The 21,862-nt window shown below is 43.9% G+C and overlaps 1 protein-coding gene across 7 annotated transcripts in view; it reads right to left on the bottom strand.

Annotated features, from left to right (window-relative positions):
* SZT2 (SZT2 subunit of KICSTOR complex) overlaps positions 1–21,862 on the bottom strand; it is a 297,498-nt gene that overhangs the window by 15,256 nt on the left and 260,380 nt on the right. For all 7 annotated transcript variants that reach the window (XR_013262121.1, XM_077450667.1, XM_077450670.1 and 4 more), the window contains 3 exons: positions 12,714–13,149; positions 6,965–7,081; positions 4,141–4,209 (listed from right to left, as the gene is read on the bottom strand). Coding sequence is in view for 6 of the 7 variants with exons in the window: in XM_077450667.1 (XP_077306793.1) it covers positions 4,141–4,209; positions 6,965–7,081; positions 12,714–13,149 (622 nt within the window). In the remaining variant the exon portion in view is untranslated. The remainder of the gene's footprint in view (positions 1–4,140; positions 4,210–6,964; positions 7,082–12,713; positions 13,150–21,862) is intronic.

Below are 21,862 nucleotides of genomic sequence, written 5' to 3'. Positions count from 1 at the left end.
TTGAGCTCCAGTAGCTCTTCTATTGGATCAGATTATATAGGTCAGCATTTGCTCCCCACGTACATTAATGAGCCTTGGCCGTCCATGACCCTGCCGCCCTTTTTTTTTTTCAGTTTTCCTTCCTTGGACCACCTTTGGTTGGTCCTGACCAAAGCAGACCTGGAACGTCCCACAAGAGCTGCAGTTTTGGAGTTGTCTGGGCATTACAATTTGGCCCTTGTGAAAGTCATACAAAATCTTACACTTGACCATTTTTTCTGCATCAACTTCAGGGACAACATGTTCACTTGCTGCCTAATATAGCCACCCACTTTCAGATGCCATTGTAATGAGACAATCGATGTTATTCTTGTAACATATCAGTGGTCATACATGTATGGCTGATCAGTGTGACCCTTCCAGGGTCCTAACAATATTCCTAAGATAATTATAGCAGAAGGAGCACAGCACCACATGTCTGTGTCTTCCTCCTTCTATTGGTTTAGCCATAGGACTAAATAAAGACCTTGCCTCATCCCACCCCAAAATGGATGAATTTAGTTACAGCAATGTAGAGATTGCACGATTCTGCATAAAATGAAGATCAAGATTTGTTTTTGCTTAGAAAAAAGATCATGATTCTTGGCGCAACATTGCTTTTCACGTTATACAAAAAAAAAATGGGCTGACTTTACTGTTTTTTTATTTTTTAATTCATTCAAGTGTATTTTTTCCAAAAAAAATTGCGTTTAAAAGACCCCTGCGCAAATACAGTGTGATAAAAAAAGGTTGTAACAACCTCCATTTTATTCTCTAGGGTCTCTCTGCAGAAAAAACAAAACCCAAAAAAACACATTATATATATATATATATATATATATATATATATATATATATATACAGTTAGGGCCATAAATATTTGGACAGTGACACAATTTTCGCAAGTTGGGCTCTGCATGCCACCGCATTGGATTTGAAATGAAACCTCTACAACAGAATTTAAGTGCAGATTGTAACGTTTAATTTGAAGGGTTGAACAAAAATACCTGATAGAAAATGTAGGAATTGTACACATTTCTTTACAAACACTCCACATTTTAGGAGCTCAAAAGTAATTGGACAAATAAACATAACCCAAACAAAATATTTATTTATTCAATATTTTGTTGAAAATGCTTTGGAGGCAATCACTGCCTTAAGTCTGGAACCCATGGACATCACCAAACGCTGGGTTTCCTCCTTCTTAATGCTTTGCCAGGCCTTTCCAGCCGCAGCCTTCAGGTCTTGCTTGTTTGTGGGTTTTTCCGTCTTAAGTCTGGATTTGAGCAAGTGAAATGCATGCTCAATTGGGTTAAGATCTGGTGATTTGACTTGGCCATTGCAGAATGTTCCACTTTTTTGCACTCGAACTCCTGGGTAGCTTTGGCTGTATGCTTGGGGTCATTGTCCATCTGTACTATGAAGCGCCGTCCGATCAACTTTGCACCATTTGGCTGAATCTGGGCTGAAAGTATATCCCGGTACAGTTCAGAATTCATCCGGCTACTCTTGTCTGCTGTTATGTCATCAATAAACACAAGTGACCCAGTGCCATTGAAAGCCATGCATGCCCATGCCATCACGTTGCCTCCACCATGTTTTACAGAGGATGTGGTGTGCCTTGGATCATGTGCCGTTCCCTTTCTTCTCCAAACTTTTTTCTTCCCATCATTCTGCTACAGGTTGATCTTTGTCTCATCTGTCCATAGAATACTTTTCCAGAACTGAGCTGGCTTCTTGAGGTGTTTTTGGGCAAATTTAACTCTGGCCTGTCTATTTTTGGAATTGATGAATGGTTTGCATCTACATGTGAACCCTTTGTATTTACTTTCATGGAGTCTTCTCTTTACTGTTGACTTAGAGACAGATACACCTACTTCCCTGAGAGTGTTCTGGACTTCAGTTGATGTTGTGAACGGGTTCTTCTTCACCAAAGAAAGTATGCGGCGATCATCCACCACTGTTGTCTTCCGTGGACGCCCAGCCCTTTTTGAGTTCCCAAGCTCACCAGTCAATTCCTTTTTTCTCAGAATGTACCCGACTGTTGATTTTGCTACTCCAAGCATGTCTGCTATCTCTCTGATGGATTTTTTCTTTTTTTTCAGCCTCAGGGTGTTCTGCTTCACCTCAATTGAGAGTTCCTTTGACCGCATGTTGTCTGGTCACAGCAACAGCTTCCAAATGCAAAACCACACACCTGGAATCAACCCCAGACCTTTTAACTACTTCATTGATTACAGGTCAACGAGGGAGACGCCTTCAGAGTTAATTGCAGCCCTTAGAGTCCATTGTCCAATTACTTTTGGTCCCTTGAAAAAGAGGAGGCTATGCATTACAGAGCTATGATTCCTAAACCCTTTCTCCGATTTGGATGTGGAAACTCTCATATTGCAGCTGGGAGTGTGCACTTTCAGCCCATATTATATATATAATTGTATTTCTGAACATGTTTTTGTAAACAGCTAAAATAACAAAACTTGTGTCACTGTCCAAATATTTATGGCCCTAACTGTATATATATATATATGATGTTTGGCGGTTAAAAGTAATTTTCTAGCAAAAAATAATGCTTTTAACTTGTAAGCAACACGTGTGAGAAAAAGGCTTAGTCTTTAAAAGGGGTTGTAAAAACCCTCGTGTTTGAATTAAAGGATCACTAAAGATAAATTTTTCTTTTCTTTTTTTTTAAATAACAAACATGTTATACTTACCTCCTCTGTGCAGCTCGTTTTGCACAGAGTGGCCCCCCGAACCTGCTCTTCTGGGATCCCTCGGCGGCTGTCTCGGTTCCCCCCCTCTCCGCAAGGGCTGTTGGTATTGTCGGATTTTTTTTTTCACCTTAATGCATAGGTGAATGCATAGGTTGCTGACCAGCAACCCATCCCCCCCCCCCCCCCCCTAGTTTTACTCACCTGAGCCCCGTATGTCCCACACCGGAGACGCGCTCACCCCTCTCTGCCCGCTGTCTCCACTATTAATTGGATAGATTGATAGCAGCGCAGCCATTGGCTCCCGCTGCTGTCAATCAAATAATAATAATAATGAGGAGGGCACTGGGGGGCGAGGCCGAGTTCGGCATTTTGTGTCTATGGATGCAAATGCTGGACTTGGCAGCGCGCCTGCAAGTTAACACCCCCCCCCAGGGAGAGCGCTTCCCCTAGGTCAGTGATGGCGAACCTTGGCACCCCAGATGTTTTGGAACTACATTTCCCATGATGCTCCACTACACTGCAAAGTGTATGAGCATAATAGGAAATGTAGTTCCAAAACATCTGGAGTGCCAAGGTTCGCCATCACTGCCCTAGGTGGTTTTCCAATGTGGGGAGGAGCCGTGAGCGCCGTTGGGGGACCCCAGAAGACGAGGATCGTGACCACTCTGTGCAAAACGAACTGCGCAGTGAAGGTAAGTATGATATGTTTGTTATTAAAAAAAAAACAAGGGTTTAGTAACCCTTTAAGTGGTTAAACGGATCTCATTTTCAGACGAAGTTAAAGAGGGTTCGCTTCCTCTTTGTCTCCCTGCAAAGGTAAAGCATAATCGGCTACTATGCATTGCGTCGCATAGTAGCCCATCATCGCATCGCATAGTAGCCCATTATGTGTCACTTACCTGACACAGGAGCCAGCGAAGTCACCGCTGTCCCCTGTAGCACGAAGCGTCCATCTTCTTCCGGGTATCGCTGCTCCGGCCATGAGTGGCCGGAGCAGCGATGACATCACTCCCGCGCATGCGCACGGGAGCCGCCACTAACCGCATATCGGCGTTAGCAGCGGCATGCTCAGTGCGCCTGCGCGCCTCAGTCTACAGCGCATGCGCACTGAGCATATTTTGTAAATATCTCCTAAACCGTGTAGGTTCAGGAGATATTTTTTGGACCTACAGGTAAGTCTTAATCTAGGCTTACCTGTAGGTCAACGTGGTTTGTAAGGATTTACAACCACTTTAATCCCTTTGATCTGTAAATGAGCAGAAGGATACAACCTCCTGTTCAGCACTTTGTTGATAAGGGGGGGGGGGGGGTGTTGAATCAAGATCGCAATTTTTTTAACAATTAATCATGCAGCTCTACTGCAATGGGTCAGTTATAACGAGGGATGAGGAAAATAGAATATATAACTTACTGTTTTCCCAGAGTGGGAATCGAGGAAGACCAGGACGAAGCAGTCTGTGAATTTCTGATTGAGGACCACCTGGATGGAGAGAAAACCACACAGAGAGACATTCTTTGATAAATGAGGACAGACAAACACAGACCAAACAGGACAGAGGTGGGGGTGGGGCGTTCAATAACCTACTCCTTCAATTCACTCTGTTCTAGTAAAAAAAGACATCTTTGTATGAAAAGCTGCTAAACCCGGTGACGCACGCTATATTCTGATTGCAGAATTTATATTCATGGACTGTAATGGACTGCTTGGCTAGGCCTCATAGCTCATAGTTTTTGGTAGATCTAATGGAGGTTGTACAGATGTAAAGCAATGAGATTGTTTGGCCAGCTTATAGTGCATGTAAGCCCCAAGTCCGACACGGTTACATATACTGTTGAAAGTGTTTTGTTCCATATGTAAAAATAAAGTGGAAGAAAACCTTCCTGTGACCTTCACGACCCTGGTAGTTCTGCCACTGGTGTCAGTTTAGTTTTGTGCTTTTATTTTTTTATTAGTTTTTTACCATTTTTATCTTACTTTTTTAGGATCCCTGTTGGGGGGGCTTTGGTGAAATATCAGGGGTCTGAGCAGACCCCTGATGTCTCACGTTGGAAACAGAGAAAGGGACTGATGACAGATTCCTCAGTCCCTTTCTCTGCAGCCTCATCTGCACAGAATGAATGGACAGGAATAGCTCTGTACAGAGCTCCCCGTTTGTTGATAAACAGAGGCATAGTAAACAAGATATAAATAAATGAATAAAAAAAAAAAAAAAAAACAGAGTTAGTGATCAGTATGGATCACTGACTGTTCATTAAGGCAAAGAAGGGGTCGGTAAAGTACACATTTACCAGCTCCTTCCCTGCTCTTCATCCTGACAGATTCCCCACAGCAGCTGGCGAGAGGTAGGAGGGGGAAACCCGGCAGTGCTGCTGGGGGTGGGGGGCCAGTGAAGCACATAGGGGCCTGGGGCAGAAGGACAGAGATAGGGAGGCGGCGGGAATGGCTTATGGATGAACCAGTGCCCTCCATTTCCCTCCTGACACCTCTGAATGTCCACGGGAGGGAGATAAGGAGCAGCGGGCGTTCAGTAGCTACTTGGAGGGATCAGTTCCTCTACATGTCGCCGCCCTCTTATCCAGGTGTACAGGGGGCCACACATAATGGTGACCCCTGTATGTTCACCCCTGTAAGTTGTAATATGCTGCATTTTTGTTCTTGGATTTAGAGGCACTTTAACTAGTCACCAATACATAATGGCCAACGCCTTAAAGCATTTGTTAAAGTGGAGTTCCAACCAAAAAAATAAAAAATCATTAATGTGCATGAAAAAAATAAAATAAAAAAACAAACATTTATAGAATTTTTTTTTTTTTTTTACTCACCTCTTTAATGCTTGTTGCTAGGGGGTCTCTCGTAATCGGCCTCTTGCGGTGCCTGGGCTCCTGACGTCACTTCCCTCGGCACAGGAAGGGAGATCACCCCTCCCCTCTCCCTCTTATCAATCATCTGGGACACACGACAGGTCCCAGATGATTGCATGACCAGTCACGGTGCTCGGTGCGGCTCGCGCATGTGCAATGGGTGCCCAGCTGTGAAGCCACAGCCGGGCGCCCACAGTTATAATGCCGGCGCCACCGAGCGGAGAGGAAGAATATCAAGGCTTCAATCCCTCACATTGCTGGACCCTGGGACAGGTAAGTGTCCGACTGTTAAAAGTCAGCAGCTGCAGTATTTGTAGCTGCTGACTTTAAATGTATTTTTTGTGGGAACTCTGCTTTAACCCCCCCCCCCCAAAAAAAAACAAAAAAAAAAAGATCCCGCTCCTTATTCTGATTTGGAGTGCTACTTGTGAATATGTGACCATTTCTGAAGTGCTGGAAGATGATAACGAGCATCTCAGACAGTCAGAGACACTATGAAGGGGCCAAACGGTCACCCTTTTATGGAAATTAGAAGAATATGAAAATACGACGACATGAGCGACGGCGGCAGCTTGGGGGTGAGGATCCCAGACAGCTTACTGGCTCTTTAAAATAAACCACTTACCGTATTTATCGGCGTATAACACGCACTTTTTTCCCCTTAAAATTGGGGGAAAATCATGGGTGCGTGTTATACGCCGATCCCCCTGCTGATCTGCCAATCTGCGCTCTGTGGAGCGCCGCCGACATTTACCGAGCTGAGCCGAGTGTACTGTGTACTCGGCTCCGCTCTCACTCACGCCCAGTCCCCCCTCCTAGCCTTTACGTCCCGCCATTGGCCCGGTGTTGTGTCCATCACAGGAGCCAGGACAAGGGGCGAGACGGGGGCGTTACTGCGAGCAGGGCCGTGTAGCCGAGTACCCTCGGCTCGGTCTATGTCGGCGGCGGGAGGAGCCGAAGATCTCGACTGCGGCGGCGGGAGGAGCCGAAGATCTCGGCGGCGGCGGGAGGAGCCAAAGATCGCGGCGGGAGGAGCCGAAGGTCTCGACGGCGGCAGGAGGAGCCAAAGATCGCGGCGGGAGGAGCCGAAGATGGCGGCGGCGGTAAATTTAAAACTAACCATACTGCAATTTTGTGGAAGGCTGCAGGGGGACAGTGGAGGGCTGCAGGGGGACAGTGGAGGGCTGCAGGGGGACAGTGGAGGGCTGCAGGGGGACAGTGGAAGGCTACATTGATGGGCATTTAAAATGTAAGGTTTTTTCCTTAAACTTCCCTCCTAAACTTGGGGTGCGTGTTATACGCCGATAAATGCGGTAAATGAAATACTGGTAGGTACCGGGCTGCAATGGGAAGGGGATTTGCCACTCACTCACCAGATACTGTGTGCCGCTCTCCGGGCTGTGGAAGTGCCGGCAGCTTTGGGGAAATCGGTTTAGTAAAACCTTAATAAGACTCTGATACCACGGAACGCTCATAGAAAGGAGAAAATCCTGCAGGAGAGAAAGAAGGTGAAAGCCAATCATTGAGCAGAATACCGAATGGGTGTCGTCCTTCTTATTTCTATTATGGGAAGATGTAGTGCAGTCTATTATTTAACACATTTTGTATTGAAGATTATTTGAAAGCTGAACTCCGGGTACAAAGAATATAAATTCACTAAAACAGGATCTTTGTACTCACCGTAAAATCCTTGGCATGGAGTCCATTGAGGGGACACAGTTTGTGGGTTATACTGCCACCTACAGGAGGACTGGACACAGGCAAGCAAGCTGTAGGTCACACCAGGTTAGCCCTTACTACTACCCAGCATGCTTCAGTTCAGCAGCAAAAGCAGTATAGAGAGTATAGAGAGCATGGTCATAGACAGAAGGATAGTACCTATGCCCCTCAATGGACTCCAAGAAATAGATTTTAAAGGGGTTGTAAAGAGAAGTGTTGTTTCACCTTAATTCATCCTATGCATTAAGGTGAAAAAAACACCTGTCAAGTGATGGGCCCCCCCCATTTTACTTACCTGAATCCTCAAACTTGTCCCACAAGGATGTGCTCTCTCTCTGCCAGGGGGTTCTCGGCTCTTGATTGGATAGATTGATAGCAGCGCAGCCACTGGCTCCCGCTGCTGTCAATCAAATCCAATGATGCAGCCGCCAGGGGGCGGGGCCGAGTCCTGCATTCGGCATCTATGGACGCCAAATGCTGGACTCCGGAGCGCGCTCCACAAGGTGACCCCCGCTTCTCCCAGGGGGGGGGGGGGGTTATCTGATGTGGGGAGGAGCCGCCGAGGGACCCCAGAAGAGCAGGTTCGGGGCCACTCTATGCAAAATGAGCTGCACAGTGGAGGTAAGTATAACATGTTTGTTTTTTTTGTTTTTTTTAAACCAGAACCTTTAGTTTCTCTTTAAGGTTATTGCAAAAATTCTATTTACTTTCTTGCTGCACCTGGAGTATGCCGTCCAGTTCTGGGCACCAGTCCTCAGGAAGGATGTACTGGAAATGGAGGGACTACAAAGAAGGGCAACAAAGCTAATAAAGGATCTGGAGGATATTAGTTATGAGGAAAGGTTGGGAGCTCTGAACTTATTCTCTCTGGAGAAGAGACGCTTGAGAGGGGATACGATTTCAAAATACAAATACCGTACTGGTGACCCCACAATATATAAATACCGGACTGGTGACCCCACAGTAGGGAGAAAACTTTTTCGCAGAAGGGAGTTTAACAAGACTCGTGGCCACTCATTAAAATTAGAAGAAAAGAGGTTTAACCTTAAACTATGTAGAGGGTTCTTTACTGTAAGAGCGACAAGGATGTGGAATTCCCTTCCACAGGCGGTGGTCTCAGCGGGAGCCATTGATAGTTTCAAGAAACTATTAGATAACCACCTGAACGACCGCAACATACAGAGATATACAATGTAATACTGACATATAATCACACACATAGGTTGGACATCAAGTCTTGTGTCTTTTTTCAACCTCACCTACTATGTAACTATGTAACTATTGAAGGACACATGATGCCTTTAAAGTGGAGGGCCACCCTAAAATAAAAGATAGCATTAATATTCTTAAAAAAAATAAAAATAAAATAAAAACATTTGAAAAAAAATATGTTTTTAACTTACCAGAAACCCCTGTTGCTATGCAGTCTTCCTAATCTGCCTCCACCTATTCCGCGACGCTACCTCCTCTTCGGTGAGCGGCCTCGTTGCCTTCTGGGACATGTGTGTGTCCCAGAAAACAAGGGGGCCATTCACAAAGCGCTTCGCAACTCGCGCATGCGCAGTAGGAAACGGGCAGTGGCGCTGCAAGGCTCCACTGCCTGTTTCCCTTCGTTAAGATGGTGGCACCGGCAGCCAATCCAATGGACGGATCGGCCTCGGGGGGCTGACATAGCGGTCTCGCTGGACTGGTAAGTGTCTTTATTAAAAGTCGGCAGCTACAGTGTTTGTAGCGGGGCTCTATCTGACTGTCTGCAGCTTCTGATGCACATGGTGAGAGGCTCACAGTGTGCAGTGAAATCAGAGGAAGCCAATGCAGGAGAGGAGCCGCTACAACTGTGCAAGACTGAAGGGGATGCCGGAGGTAAGATTTAAAAAAAAAAAAAAAATTAAATAAAAAGCATCTAAAATGCTTCAAAGTAATTACCTAAAAGCTGCACATTAGTAACCAGCCGCTATTTAGTGAATTCTTAGCAAGCACTCTGCCTTGGGCTCACATAAAAGTGACAGGAGATATTTGAAGTCAATGTGACTGATGAACAGGGATGGCTGAGCGACGCGTTTCATTGAATCCCTTTATGGTGAGATTCCAATTAATGGGAGCCTTTCATCACTTTATAACCGGTGACAGGAAATCATTGCTGGTATAGCGGGCCCTCAGAGGGGTCTGCGGGTATCTGCACACATCGAGCCGGACATTCTGGGAGTCCTGAAACCTTGACCACTCCCCATTAGGTAAACTAAGGCTCTGCCCTGCCCCCCACCATGGTAATGGCCCAACAATGGAGAGAGACGGACAATCCTTCTGGGTTTTTGGACATCTTGCAGGGTTTGGGAGGCCTTCCTCCCCCCCCACCCCCCCTGCAGACATCTCTGGGTGTCCAGAACTCACCTGATCCGGCTCCACCTGTGTCAGCCAGCTATGGCTGCAGGAGAGACAACGAATGGGAAATGAAAGCCTATGGATGACATCACAGCTCCTGGAGCTGTTGTTGAGCAATCTCTCTTCTCCCCTGCAGCCACCGCTGGCTAACAAAGGGGATCATGTGACCGGACTTTTTTTTTTAACACAGGTTGGTCAGTATAGGTGTTAAGAGGGGGGGGGAGCATTTTTGAGACTAGTTAGGTTTAGGCCAGAATTCTACTTTAACAGCTTGCAAGCCCGCCCACCGTCAAATGACAGCAGGGCGGTGCGGCTCTCATTCTGGGACGACGTCATATGACGACCTCCCAGAACGACAGTGCTGTTGCTAGGACATGGCACAACTCCTATCTCTAACCATGTAATCAGCTGTGTCCAATCACAGCCAGTCACATGTAAACAAGGAAGTGCCGGTAATTGGCTCTCCTCGCCTCACACTGACAGAGTGAGAGGAGAGGAGAGCCGAACAGCGAAATCTCCCCACAGGGGACAGCTAGGAATCTAGTCAGGGCACTGATTACAATATTGTGTTACAAATTAGTGCCCACCACTGCCCACAACCAGTGCCCATTAGCGATGCCACTCAGTGCTGCCCCTCAGTGTCGCCCCTCAGTGCCCCCCATCAATGCCCATCAGTACCGCCTATCCGTGCCACCTATCAGTGCCCACCAGTGCCGCCTAACAGTGCTCATCAGTGCCACATATCAGTGCCCATAAGTGTGGCATATTAGTGCCACCTCAACAATGCCCACCAGTTCATCCTATCAGTGCCCATCAGTGCTGCCTTATCAGCACACATCAGTGAAGGCAAAAAAAAATTACTTGTTAAAAAAAACTTTTTTTTTTTCAAAATTTTTGGTCTTTTTTTTTGTAAAAACTAAAAAACCCAGCGGTGATTAAATACCACCAAAAGAAAGCTCTATTTGTGTGAAGAAAACGATAAAAAATTTCTTTGGGTACAGTGTAGCATGACCGCGCAATTGTCATTCAAAAAGAGACAACGCTGAAAGCTGAAAAATGGCCTGGGCAGGAAGGGGGTGTAAGTGCCCGGTAGGCAAGTGGTTAACCCCTTGCCGTCCGCCTTCAGCGTATATACTGTGGCAAGGCGGCTCGGCTGCGCAAAACCGACGTACTTGTACATCGCTCTGTGCATGAGATACAATGAGCACGCCCGCGGGCCTGACAGACATCGAGCTGTGATGTCATCCATAGGCTCCCATTTCCCATCCGTTGTCTCCCCTGCAGCCGTTGCTGAGGGGGAGGGCCTCCCAAACCCTGCAAGATGTTTTAAAAATTAAAAAACACAGAAAGATCCGCCCATCTCTCTTCATTGTTGGGGCCATTACCATGATCACGGTACAGAGAGGCATCTGTAAACAAGGTGGATCCCCGTTCTGAGAGGGGACAATACCGAGATCTGCTGTTCCTAGTGAACAGGAGCTGCAGTCTCTGTTGTCCCAGTAAGCCCATCCCCCACACAGTTAGAACACACCCAGGGAACACAGTTAACCCCCTGATTGCCCCCCTATAGTGTTAACCCCCTTCCCTGCCAGTGTCATTTATACATTGATCAGTGCATTATTTTTTTTTATTTTTTTTTTTATTTTATTTTTTTTTTAGCACTGATCACTGTATTTCGTATTTAGTCGACTAAATGTCCTAAGTTCTAGTCGACTAAAATCTCCAGTACATTTTAGTCGACTAAAATCTAATGGGTGTAATTAAATTGTAATTTATTAGTTACCATTTCTCTACAATTTCCAAACTCATTATATACATTGTAAGCTCTAACGAGCAGGGCCCTCTGATTCCCCCTGTCTTGAATTGTATTGTATTGTAACGTCTGCCCCAATGTTGTAAAGCGCTGGGTAAACTGTCTGTGCTATATAAATCCTGTATAATAATATACTGCTGGAGTGAAAAATCTCATATGTTATTATTTTTGGGTTCGAGGTATGAACATGCACTACAGACCAATGTTCATTTTGTAGTCAAATTTCAATTTAGTTTTAGTCTTTTGACTAAAATGGCATTTTAGTTTTAGTCGTATTTTAGTTATCTCAATTGTTTTAGTCGTATTTTTTAGTCGACTAAAATAGTATTCATTTAGTCGACTAAAATGGGAATTGCGAAAGGTAATTTAATGGGACTTTCAAGGTGCCAACACAGAAAAAAAAAAACATAGTATTAAAAAAAAAAAACGTAAAACTTAACTTAAATCTTAAAAATGTATTCAACAATAATACAGACATTTAAAAACAATGGAGATGGCTATACCCAACATTGCACAATGCAGCTGCACATCATAAGGGTAGATAAATCGAAGTCTTTCAGCAATCGTGTCCTGACATGTTTCACCCGCTGGGGCTTCCTTGGAAGGCGAAACATGTCGGGACACAATTGCTGAAAGACTTTGATTTATCTACCCTTATGAAGTGCAACTGTATTGCGCAATGTTGGGTATAGCCATCTCCATTGTTTTTAAATGTGCCTGTATTATTGTTGAATACATTTTTAAGTTTTAAGTTAAGTTTTAAGTTTTTTTTTTTAAGTACTATGTTTTTTTTTTTCTGTGTTGGCACCTTGAAAGTCCCATTAAAAAACCTTTCGAAATTCCCATATTATTCGGGGATGGTGGTGCCTATTATTGACTTTGTCACCCATCCATACTATCTAATAGTCAACTAAAATGTTTTAGTCGACTAAATGAACCCTGGTGACGAGGAGCTCCACAGACTAGGAAGTGGCAGATTAGAAAAACTGCATAGCAACAGGGCGATTCTGGTAAGTATATTAAAATAATTTCCTCCAAATGTTTTTTTTTTATAGGTTTAGAGGAGTCCGATTCTGAAAAAAAACTAATTCAGGGTGGAACTCCGCTTTAAGGGGGTAAATCCTTTCCCGGGGCTGAAGTGGTTAAACTGAAGCTTCAATGAAATCTCTAATCAGGACCGGCTACTTGTGACTGCGCACGGATCTTACCAGCTGGGGGTCGATCTCAGCCACGCTCCTCCCATGCACGGCGTCCAACAGTTCCTTCAGTTCACTGGAGTTGAGCTTCCCCAGGCGCAGCTTGTCGGAGGAGAGCGGCTCCAGGAGATACAGGCGTTTCCACAGGTTGTCCCGCCGGCAGTGGCACTTGGCCAGCTGAACCATCTCCACCAGCTGCCTCTGGGCGGTGCCGACCTCCGTCCCCAGCAGCGGGAAGAGATGAGGGTTATAGAGGTTGGCCTCCCCCTCCCGGGAGTCCTCCTGGTTCTCCATCTCCATTCTCTGGAACTTGCCGAGCTCCGAGGCGTCGTCCAAGTCCTGGGCGGCGTCTCGCTGCAGCCTGGGCGGTTTTCTGAATCGTCGCATGTCAGCGGTCAGCCGGGGGAACAGTTCACGCTGGCTTGTCATGATGAGATAAAATCGCAGCCTGGGGGGGGACCGGGATTGGATAGATGGGGGGGTTAAATATAAAAGTGAAATAAAACATGGCTTAAAAGATCATATAAATGTAGCTAAAAGCATTTGCTCAATGTATTATTAAGAGAGATAATAAAACTGAGACGACAGATGAATAATTCAAAAGGAAAAGTAAATGTAAATTGATGGTTTGTGAATTCATAAAGACTTTAAAATGCCAAAATTATTAATTTATTAGCTTTTTTATTATTATTTTTTTTTTTTTTTATTAAGCACTTATCCCTGTAGAAATAGCTCAGCCTTAAAGTGAGCCCAGTCTTTAAATAAAATACATTGCTCCCCCCCAACCCCCTATATGTCTTGGCTGCTTGGCACGCCTGGTCATACGGTCATGTAATCTCTGCCACAAATGGAAAAAAAAACAGCCAGGTTGAACTGGTCAAGCCATGAAACAGCCAAATACACTCTATTACCAAAAGTATTGGGACGCCTGCCTTTACACGCACATGAACTTTAACCACTTCGGACCCAGGCCAATTCTGACATTTCTCTCCTACATGTAAAATTCCTAATTTTTTTGCTAGAAAATTACATAGAACCCCCAAACATTATATATGTTTTTTTTTAGCAAAGACCCTAGAGAATACAATGGCGGTCATTGCAACTTTTTATCTCACACGGTATTTGCGCAGCAATTTTTCGAATGCGTTTTTTTCAGAAAAAAAACTGTTTCATGTTTAAAAAAAAAAAAAACAGTAAAGTTAGCCCAATTTTTTTGCATAACGTGAAAGAGGAGGATACGCCGAGTAAACAGATACCCAACATGTCACGCTTCAAAATTGCACGCGCTCGTGGAATGGCGCCAAACTTTGGTATTTAAAAATCCCCATAGGCGACAATTTAAATTTTTTTACTGGTTACATGTTTTGGGTTACAGAGGAGGTCTAGGGCTCTAAGGTTCGCGGCGATACCTCACATGTGTGGTCTGAACACCGTTTTCATATGTGGGCGGGACTTACGTATGCGTTCGCTTCTGTGTGCGAGCTCACGGGGACAGGGGCGCTTTAAATTTTTTTTTTTTATTGTTAATTTTATTTTTATTTTTTTAGTTTTACACTTAAAAAAAATAAATAAAAATAAATTGATGACTTTTATTCCTATTACAAGGAATGTAAACATCCCTTGTAATAGGAATATGGCACGATCGGACCTATTTACAGTGACATATGGGGGGCCAATAAGACCCCACATCTCACCTCTAGGCTGGGAAGAATAAAGAAAAAAAAAAAAAAAAAACGATCATGGCTTCCTAGCCAGATCGGCGCCGTTAATTTGAATACCGAGGCCGGGCGTGACGTCATAACATCGCGCCCGGCCTCCAAACGATCATAGAGACTCCGGGGACAATCTAGTCCGCCGGAAATCTCTATGATCACATGCTGGGGCCGGCGGATCCTGTGACCGACTCACCGATGGAAACGGTGAGTCGGTAGAAGCACCGGAGGGAGGCGGGAGGGGGCGTCCCCTCCCGCCGCCCATAAGAACGATCAAGTGGTGGAACAGCCGCTATGATCGTTCTTATGGTGTAGGGAATCGCCGGCTGAAAACGGCAATATCTGAATGATGTCTGTGGCCTCAGGCATCATTTAGATATAACCAGCGAAACCCCATGACGTCATATGACGTAGTGTGGGAACCAAGTGGTTAATGACATCCCAGTCTTAGTCTGTAGGGTTCAATATTGAGTTGGCTCCGCCCTTTGCAGCTATAACAGCTTCAACTCTTCTATGAAGGCCGTCCACAAGGTTTAGGAGATGTGTCTATGGCAGTGATGGCGAACCTTGGCACTCCAGATGTTTTGGAACTACGTTTCCCATGATGCTCATGCACTCTGCAGTGTAGAGGAGCATCATGGGAGATGTAGTTCCAAAACATCTGGGGTGCCAAGGTTCGCCATCACTGGTCTATGGGAATGTTTGACCATTCTTCCAGAAGGGCATTTGTGAGGTCAGGCACTGATGTTGGACGAGTAAGCCCGGCTCTGATTCATCACAAAGATGTTCTATCAGGTTGAGGTCAGGACTCTGTGCCGGCCAGTCAAGTTCCTCCACCCCAAACTCGCTCATCCATGTCTTTATGAACCTTCGCTTTGTTTACTGGTCCAAATCATTTGGTGGAGGGGGGATTATGGTGTGGGGGTTGTTTTTCAGGGGTTGGGCTTGGCCCCTTAGTTCCAGTGAAGGGAAGTCTTAAGGCGTCAGCATACCAAGACATTTTGGACAGTTTCATGCTCCCAACTTTGTGGGAACAGTTTGGGGACGGCCCCTTCCTGTTCCAACATGGCCAGTGTACAAAGCAAGGTCCATAAAGACGTGGATGAGCGAGTTTGGGGTGGAGGAACTTGACTGGCCTGCACAGAGTCCTGACCTCAACCCGATAGAACACTTTTGGGATGGATTAGAGCGGAGACTGCGAGACATTCTGATGAATTAAAGAAAGGTGTGAGGAACACAAGAAAGAGTTTGAGGTGTTGACTTGTCCTTTAAATTCTTCAGATCACAATCCAACCGAGCATCTGTGGGATGTGCTGGAAAAACGAGTCCAATTGATGGAGACCCCACCTCACAACTTACAAGATGTAAAGGATCTGCTAGTGACACCTTGGTGCCAGATACCACAGCGTACCTTCAGCCAGGGTGGATTTGATTTAAAGAGGAGTTTCCATAAAAAAAAAAAAAAAAAAAGTCAGCAGCTACAAATACTGTAGCTGCTGACTTTTAATAATCGGACACTTACCTGTCCCAGGGTCCAGCCATGCGGGGGAACGAAGCCCTGCTCGTCGCCCCCCCCCTCCACTCGGTGGCGCCAGCATTGTAACTGTGGGCATCCAGCTGTGGCTTCACAGCCAGGCACCCACTGCGCATGCGCGAGCGGCGGCGCGATTGGCCACGCAGTCATCTAGGACCTGTCACGTGTCCCAGGTGACTGACAGGAGGGAGGGGGGCAGAGCTGAGCCCTTCCTGTGCCAAGGGGGAAGTGATGTTACCAGCCCAGGCACTGAAGGAGGCAGACTTCGAGGGACCCCCTAGCAACAGGCAGAGGCGAGTTAAAAAAAATAAAAATTTTTGGTTTGCAACCCCACTTTAAATCGAGTTGGTTCAAATTCAAATTTTTAAAGAGCAACTGTCATCTCTGTCCCGGAGCGGCGCCTCCTCTGACCCGCTGTTGGAGCTGCACTGATAATCCGGGCACTCATGATTAGTGCCCCCCAATTACCTACGCAGGTCTTCCCTGTGAGGGCTCCAATGAGGAAATTGTCAGGGTTTGCATCCCTTTAGACGTGATTTCCTATTGGGAATAACTGACCAAAAATGACATTTTTGTTGCAGGGGATGCCCAAAATCTGACTTGTATCTTAGTGCCAATCGCACAAGCAGGAAAAGACGTTTCTGAGGGGCGTTTTGTATACATTCTGTGTACACAACAGCTCCAGGTCTACAGGTTGCATGTTTAGAGTTGCAGAGAAAGTCTAGGGGTAGAATTATTGCTCTCACTCTACCGATAGCGGCGATACCTCACGTGTGGTTTGACCACCGTTTTGATATGCGGGCGCTGCTCACGTATGAGTTCGCTTCTGCGCACGAGCTTGTCAGGACAGGGTGTTTAAAAAAAAAATAAAAAATTCTTATTTATTTTATTTATTTTTACACTGTTTTAAAAAAAAAATTGGATCACTTTTATTCCTATTAAATGCAATAAAAAAAAATAAAAAATTTCTCATTTGAAAAAATTACATTGAAAAAATGTCCCTGTATGGGAAGTGATGTTTTGACATCGCTTCCGCCCTGCTATGGTATAGAGATGGGTGGGGGCGGCCATCTTCCCCTCACTCATCTCCATACCACAGACAAGACAGGTCCCGATCGCCTCCGCCGCTGCCGACGGCTCCGGTAAGTGGTGGAAGGCATGGGAGAGGGGGGTGGCCCCTCTCCCGCCACCAATAACGGTGATCTCATGGTGAACACACCACAGAGACCACCATTATCGTACACACGACCGACGCCTGAAGAGATGGATACCTCGGTTGGGGCTGCAGCTGCTGCCGTTACCGAGATATCCCTCTTCAAAAAATGTACGTACATCGGCGTGCGGCGGCCGTAAAGTGGTTAAAACAAAAACTCTGTTCTTCTCCCACGAAGCTCCTTGTACAGCTACTTCCTGTCTCCCATCTGTGCTCCTGTGTTGTCATGTGCGCCCCCCGGTGGCAATTATGTATGGTTGTACCAACACACACTACATTAGGCATGTTGGTGAAGATGCTAGACAGGTCTGTAAATATGACGTGTTTCGAGGAGGGTCCCCTCTTCCTCAGGGCTTGGATGAAGAGAGGGGTTGCCCCTCGAAACGCATCATCAACATTTGCAGACCCATCTGGATTCTTCGCCAACTCACAAGAAGTTGGAGTAGCAGTTCTGGCGGTTCTCCATCTGGATATCTATGGTGAGCATGTCCTTCAAAATGTTTTGTGAGTATATTGCCCTTCTTTCCTTTTTGGTGACCGCAATGCACGTGTGTATATATATATATATATTTATTTTTTGAAGAAAAATAGCTGCGGCTCAAATTGTTATACAACACCTACCAAGATATAAAGCAAAAAGGAGCCGCGCTAGCCAATAACAGCACTCAAATATTCAGTAAAGTAAAAACAGTGATGTGAACGTGCCAAACATATAAGTGAATAAAAAATCAATAACAACACTCAAAATTTCAATAAAGTGCAAACAGTGATAATAAGGTGCCCAAAAATTATGTAAATAAATAAGTAAATAAAAAATGAGTCAATGGTGAAAAAAATTGAGTGTATACATAAAAAATTATTATTTTCACTTCACTTTATTTATTATTGATTTATCAATTTTAATTAAGTATTTATATGTAATATAATTAGCTCTAGTATTATTTATATTTATTGTTTTTTTTTTTATGTATACACTTAATTGAATCAATTTTATCACCATTGATTCATTTTTTATATATTCTTTTTTTAAGTAAGTAAATAAAAAATGAATCAATGGTGATAAAATTGAGTGTATACATAAAAAAAATATATTTTCACTTCACTTTATTTATTATTGATTTATCAATTTTAATTAGGTATTTATATCTAATATAATTAGCTCTAGTATTATTTATATATATATTTTTTTTATGTATGCACTTAATTGAATCAATTTTATCACCATTGATTCATTTTTTATTTACTTATTTATTTACATAATTTTTGGCCACCTTATTATCACTGTTTGCAGTTTATTGAAATTTTGAGTGTTATTGATTTTTTATTCACTTATACATTTGGTACGTTAACATCACTGTTTTTACTTTACTGAATATTTGAGTGCTGTCATTGGTTAGCGCGGCTCCTTTTTGCTTTATATATATATATATACACACACACACACACACACGTTGCGGTTGTAAGTGGTTTACCGGGATTATGGCTTAAGATAATTGTTTCTCATGAAAGTGGCCCAAGCGGCTTAGGAGCTACTGGACCGCTTTCCTAAGTGTAAGGATCCTCCCCCCCCCCCCCCCCAGCTGCTCGCAGGAGTTCCTTGGGCTTACCATTTCCACCGGTTGGCCTGCGAAATGATCCGATGATGTGGTCCGCTGCTCCCATAGGCGATCAATGAGTAGAAACTCTTTGATACCCTCTATGGCCTTGGAGGACTGGAGCAATGTTGTCACTTCCGGTCCAGGCTGGAAGTAAATCTTTTTTTTTTTTTTTATTAAAATAAAATAATTTTTTCCCTTTGATCTTTCGCTTTTAAAGGTAAAGAAGAGATTTGGGGTCTTTTTGGCCCCCAGATCTCTCCATAAAGAGGAGCCGTCATCCTTATTTCTATCACAAGGGATGTTTTTTGTTCCTTGTAATATGAATAAAAGTGCTAAAAAAAAAAAGAAAAAAATGAAAAGGCACATGTAAAAATAAAAGTAGTAAAAAAAATGTAAAAAAATAAAATGAAAAAGGGATAATGTAAAAATAAAATAAGTAAAAAAATGAAAAAGGGATAATGTAAAAATAAAATAAGTAAAAAAATGAAAAAGGGATAATGTAAAAATAAAATAAGTAAAAAAATGAAAAAGGGATAATGTAAAAATAAAATAAGTAAAAAAAAAAAAATGAAAAAGGGACAATGTAAAAATAAAATAAGTAAAAAAAAAAAAAAAAATTAAAGCGCCCCCTTCTCTCCATGCATGTGTGCAAAAGCAAATGCATACGCATACCACGCACGCATATGTAAACGGCATTCGCACCACACATGTGAGGTATTGCCACGAAGATTAGAGTGAGAACAATAATTCTAGCGCCAGACTGTCTCTGTAACTCTAAACAGGTAACCTGAAAAGGTGTTTTAAAACATTGCCTATAGAGAAGTAGCTTAGTCTGTCACCATTCCACGAGCGTGCGCAATTTTAAATCTTTACAACGATTTAATGGTCTTATATATATATATATATATATATATATATCGCATGAAAAAAAGAATTGATTTATGTTAAGATATATTCTTTGATACGCATGCAACAAAAAATGTCTTTGTTTATATGTATAATAATTGTTGAAAAAATAAAATAAAATAGAGAATTAAAAAATATCATCATTCACATTTAAAAAAAAAAAAAAACTGGGGTAACTATTGTGTCTTTTTTTTAAATTCAATAAAATGTATATTTTCCACCTAAAAATTGCATTTGAAAAACTGCTGTGCAAATACCGTTTGACATAAAATATTGCAACGGTCGCCATTTTATTAAAAAAAAAAAAAATTATAATCTTTGGGGGTTATAAGTAATTTTTTAGCAAACAATACTGATTTAAACTTGTAAACAAAAAGTGGCAAAAAAAAAAAAGCCTGGTCTTAAAGTGGTTAATAAACGGTAAATAAAGATAATGCACTAGACTGGCGCCCTTTTTATTTTATATATTTATAATACCGTACTATATATGCAGAGGTTATCCTCCACATTTGGAATGTCGATCACATTTCTTAAAAAGCTAAATTTTACATTTTTCCTTTTTTTTTTTCTGCCAATCGCAATCTAAATTGAAAGTTTTGCCGCTGTAGTGTCACATTTTGCTGCCTATCACAGGATGGTGCGGAAGTGACGTTGTTGCGTACTGCGCATGCGCGATGCGTTCCAAACACTCGCGCCGTGCGTTCCAACATAGTTTCGGCAATACAGTTCAGCAAAACCATCACATAATGTTACGGAAGTGATGTTACACACAACACAAACACTGGGCCGTTCGTTACAACACTAATACTTCCCTTGTTACCTAGTAGGTTTTGCATTGCTGGGACTTGTAGTGCCTATCCTGAGCTACATGCTTCAATGTTCAGTGTCCTCATCCCTATCCCCGAGCTTCAATGTTCAGTGTCCATCCTTATCCCCGAGCTTCAATGTTCAGTGTCCTCATCCTTATCCCCGAGCTTCAATGTTCAGTGTCCTCATCCTTATCCCCGAGCTTCAATGTTCAGTGTCCTCATCCCTATCCGCAAGCTTCAATGTTCAGTGTCCTCATCCTTATCCCCGAGCTTCAATGTTCAGTGTCCATCCTTATCCCCGTGCTTCAATGTTCAGTGTCCTCATCCCTATCCCCATGCTTCAATGTTCAGTGTCCTCATCCTTTTTCCCGAGCTTCAATGTTCAGTGTCCTCATGCTTATCCCCGAGCTTCAATGTTCAGTGTCCTCATCCCTATCCGCAAGCTTCAATGTTCAGTGTCCTCATCCTTATCCCCGAGCTTCAATGTTCAGTGTCCATCCCTATCCCCATGCTTCAATGTTCAGTGTCCTCATCCCTATCCCCGAGCTTCAATGTTCAGTGTCCTCATGCTTATCCCCGAGCTTCAATGTTCAGTGTCCTCATCCTTATCCCCGAGCTTCAATGTTCAGTGTCCTCATGCTTATCCCCGAGCTTCAATGTTCAGTGTCCTCATGCTTATCCCCGAGCTTCAATGTTCAGTGTCCTCATGCTTATCCCCGAGCTTCAATGTTCAGTGTCCTCATCCTTATCCCCGAGCTTCAATGTTCAGTGTCCTCATCCCTATCCCCGAGCTTCAATGTTCAGTGTCCTCATGCTTATCCCCGAGCTTCAATGTTCAGTGTCCTCATCCTTATCCCCGAGCTTCAATGTTCAGTGTCCTCATCCCTATCCCCCTGCTTCAATGTTCAGTGTCCTCATCCCTATCCGCGAGCTTCAATGTTCAGTGTCCTCATCCTTATCCTCCTGCTTCGATGAGGACACTGAACATCGAAGCTCGGGGATAAGGATGAGGACACTGAACATTGAAGCTCGGGGATAAGGATGGACACTGAACATTGAAGCACGGGGATAAGGATGAGGACACTGAACATTGAAGCTCGGGGATAAGGATGGACACTGAACATTGAAGCACGGGGATAAGGATGAGGACACTGAACATTGAAGCTCGGGGATAAGGATGGTCACTGAACATTGAAGCTCGGGGATAAGGATGAGGACACTGAACATTGAAGCTCGGGGATAAGGATGGACACTGAACATTGAAGCATGGGGATAGGGATGAGGACACTGAACATTGAAGCATGTAGCTCAGGATAGGCACTACAAGTCCCAGCAATGCAAAACCTACTAGGTAACAAGGGAAGTATTAGTGTTGTAACGAACGGCCCA

This window comes from Lithobates pipiens, unplaced genomic scaffold (genome assembly GCF_037356315.1).
Source record: "Lithobates pipiens isolate NorthernLeopardFrog02 unplaced genomic scaffold, aLitPip1_a1.2 Scaffold_23, whole genome shotgun sequence".
Classification (NCBI taxonomy): Eukaryota; Metazoa; Chordata; class Amphibia; order Anura; family Ranidae; genus Lithobates; species Lithobates pipiens.
This window is presented reverse-complemented; position numbering and strand designations above follow the sequence as displayed.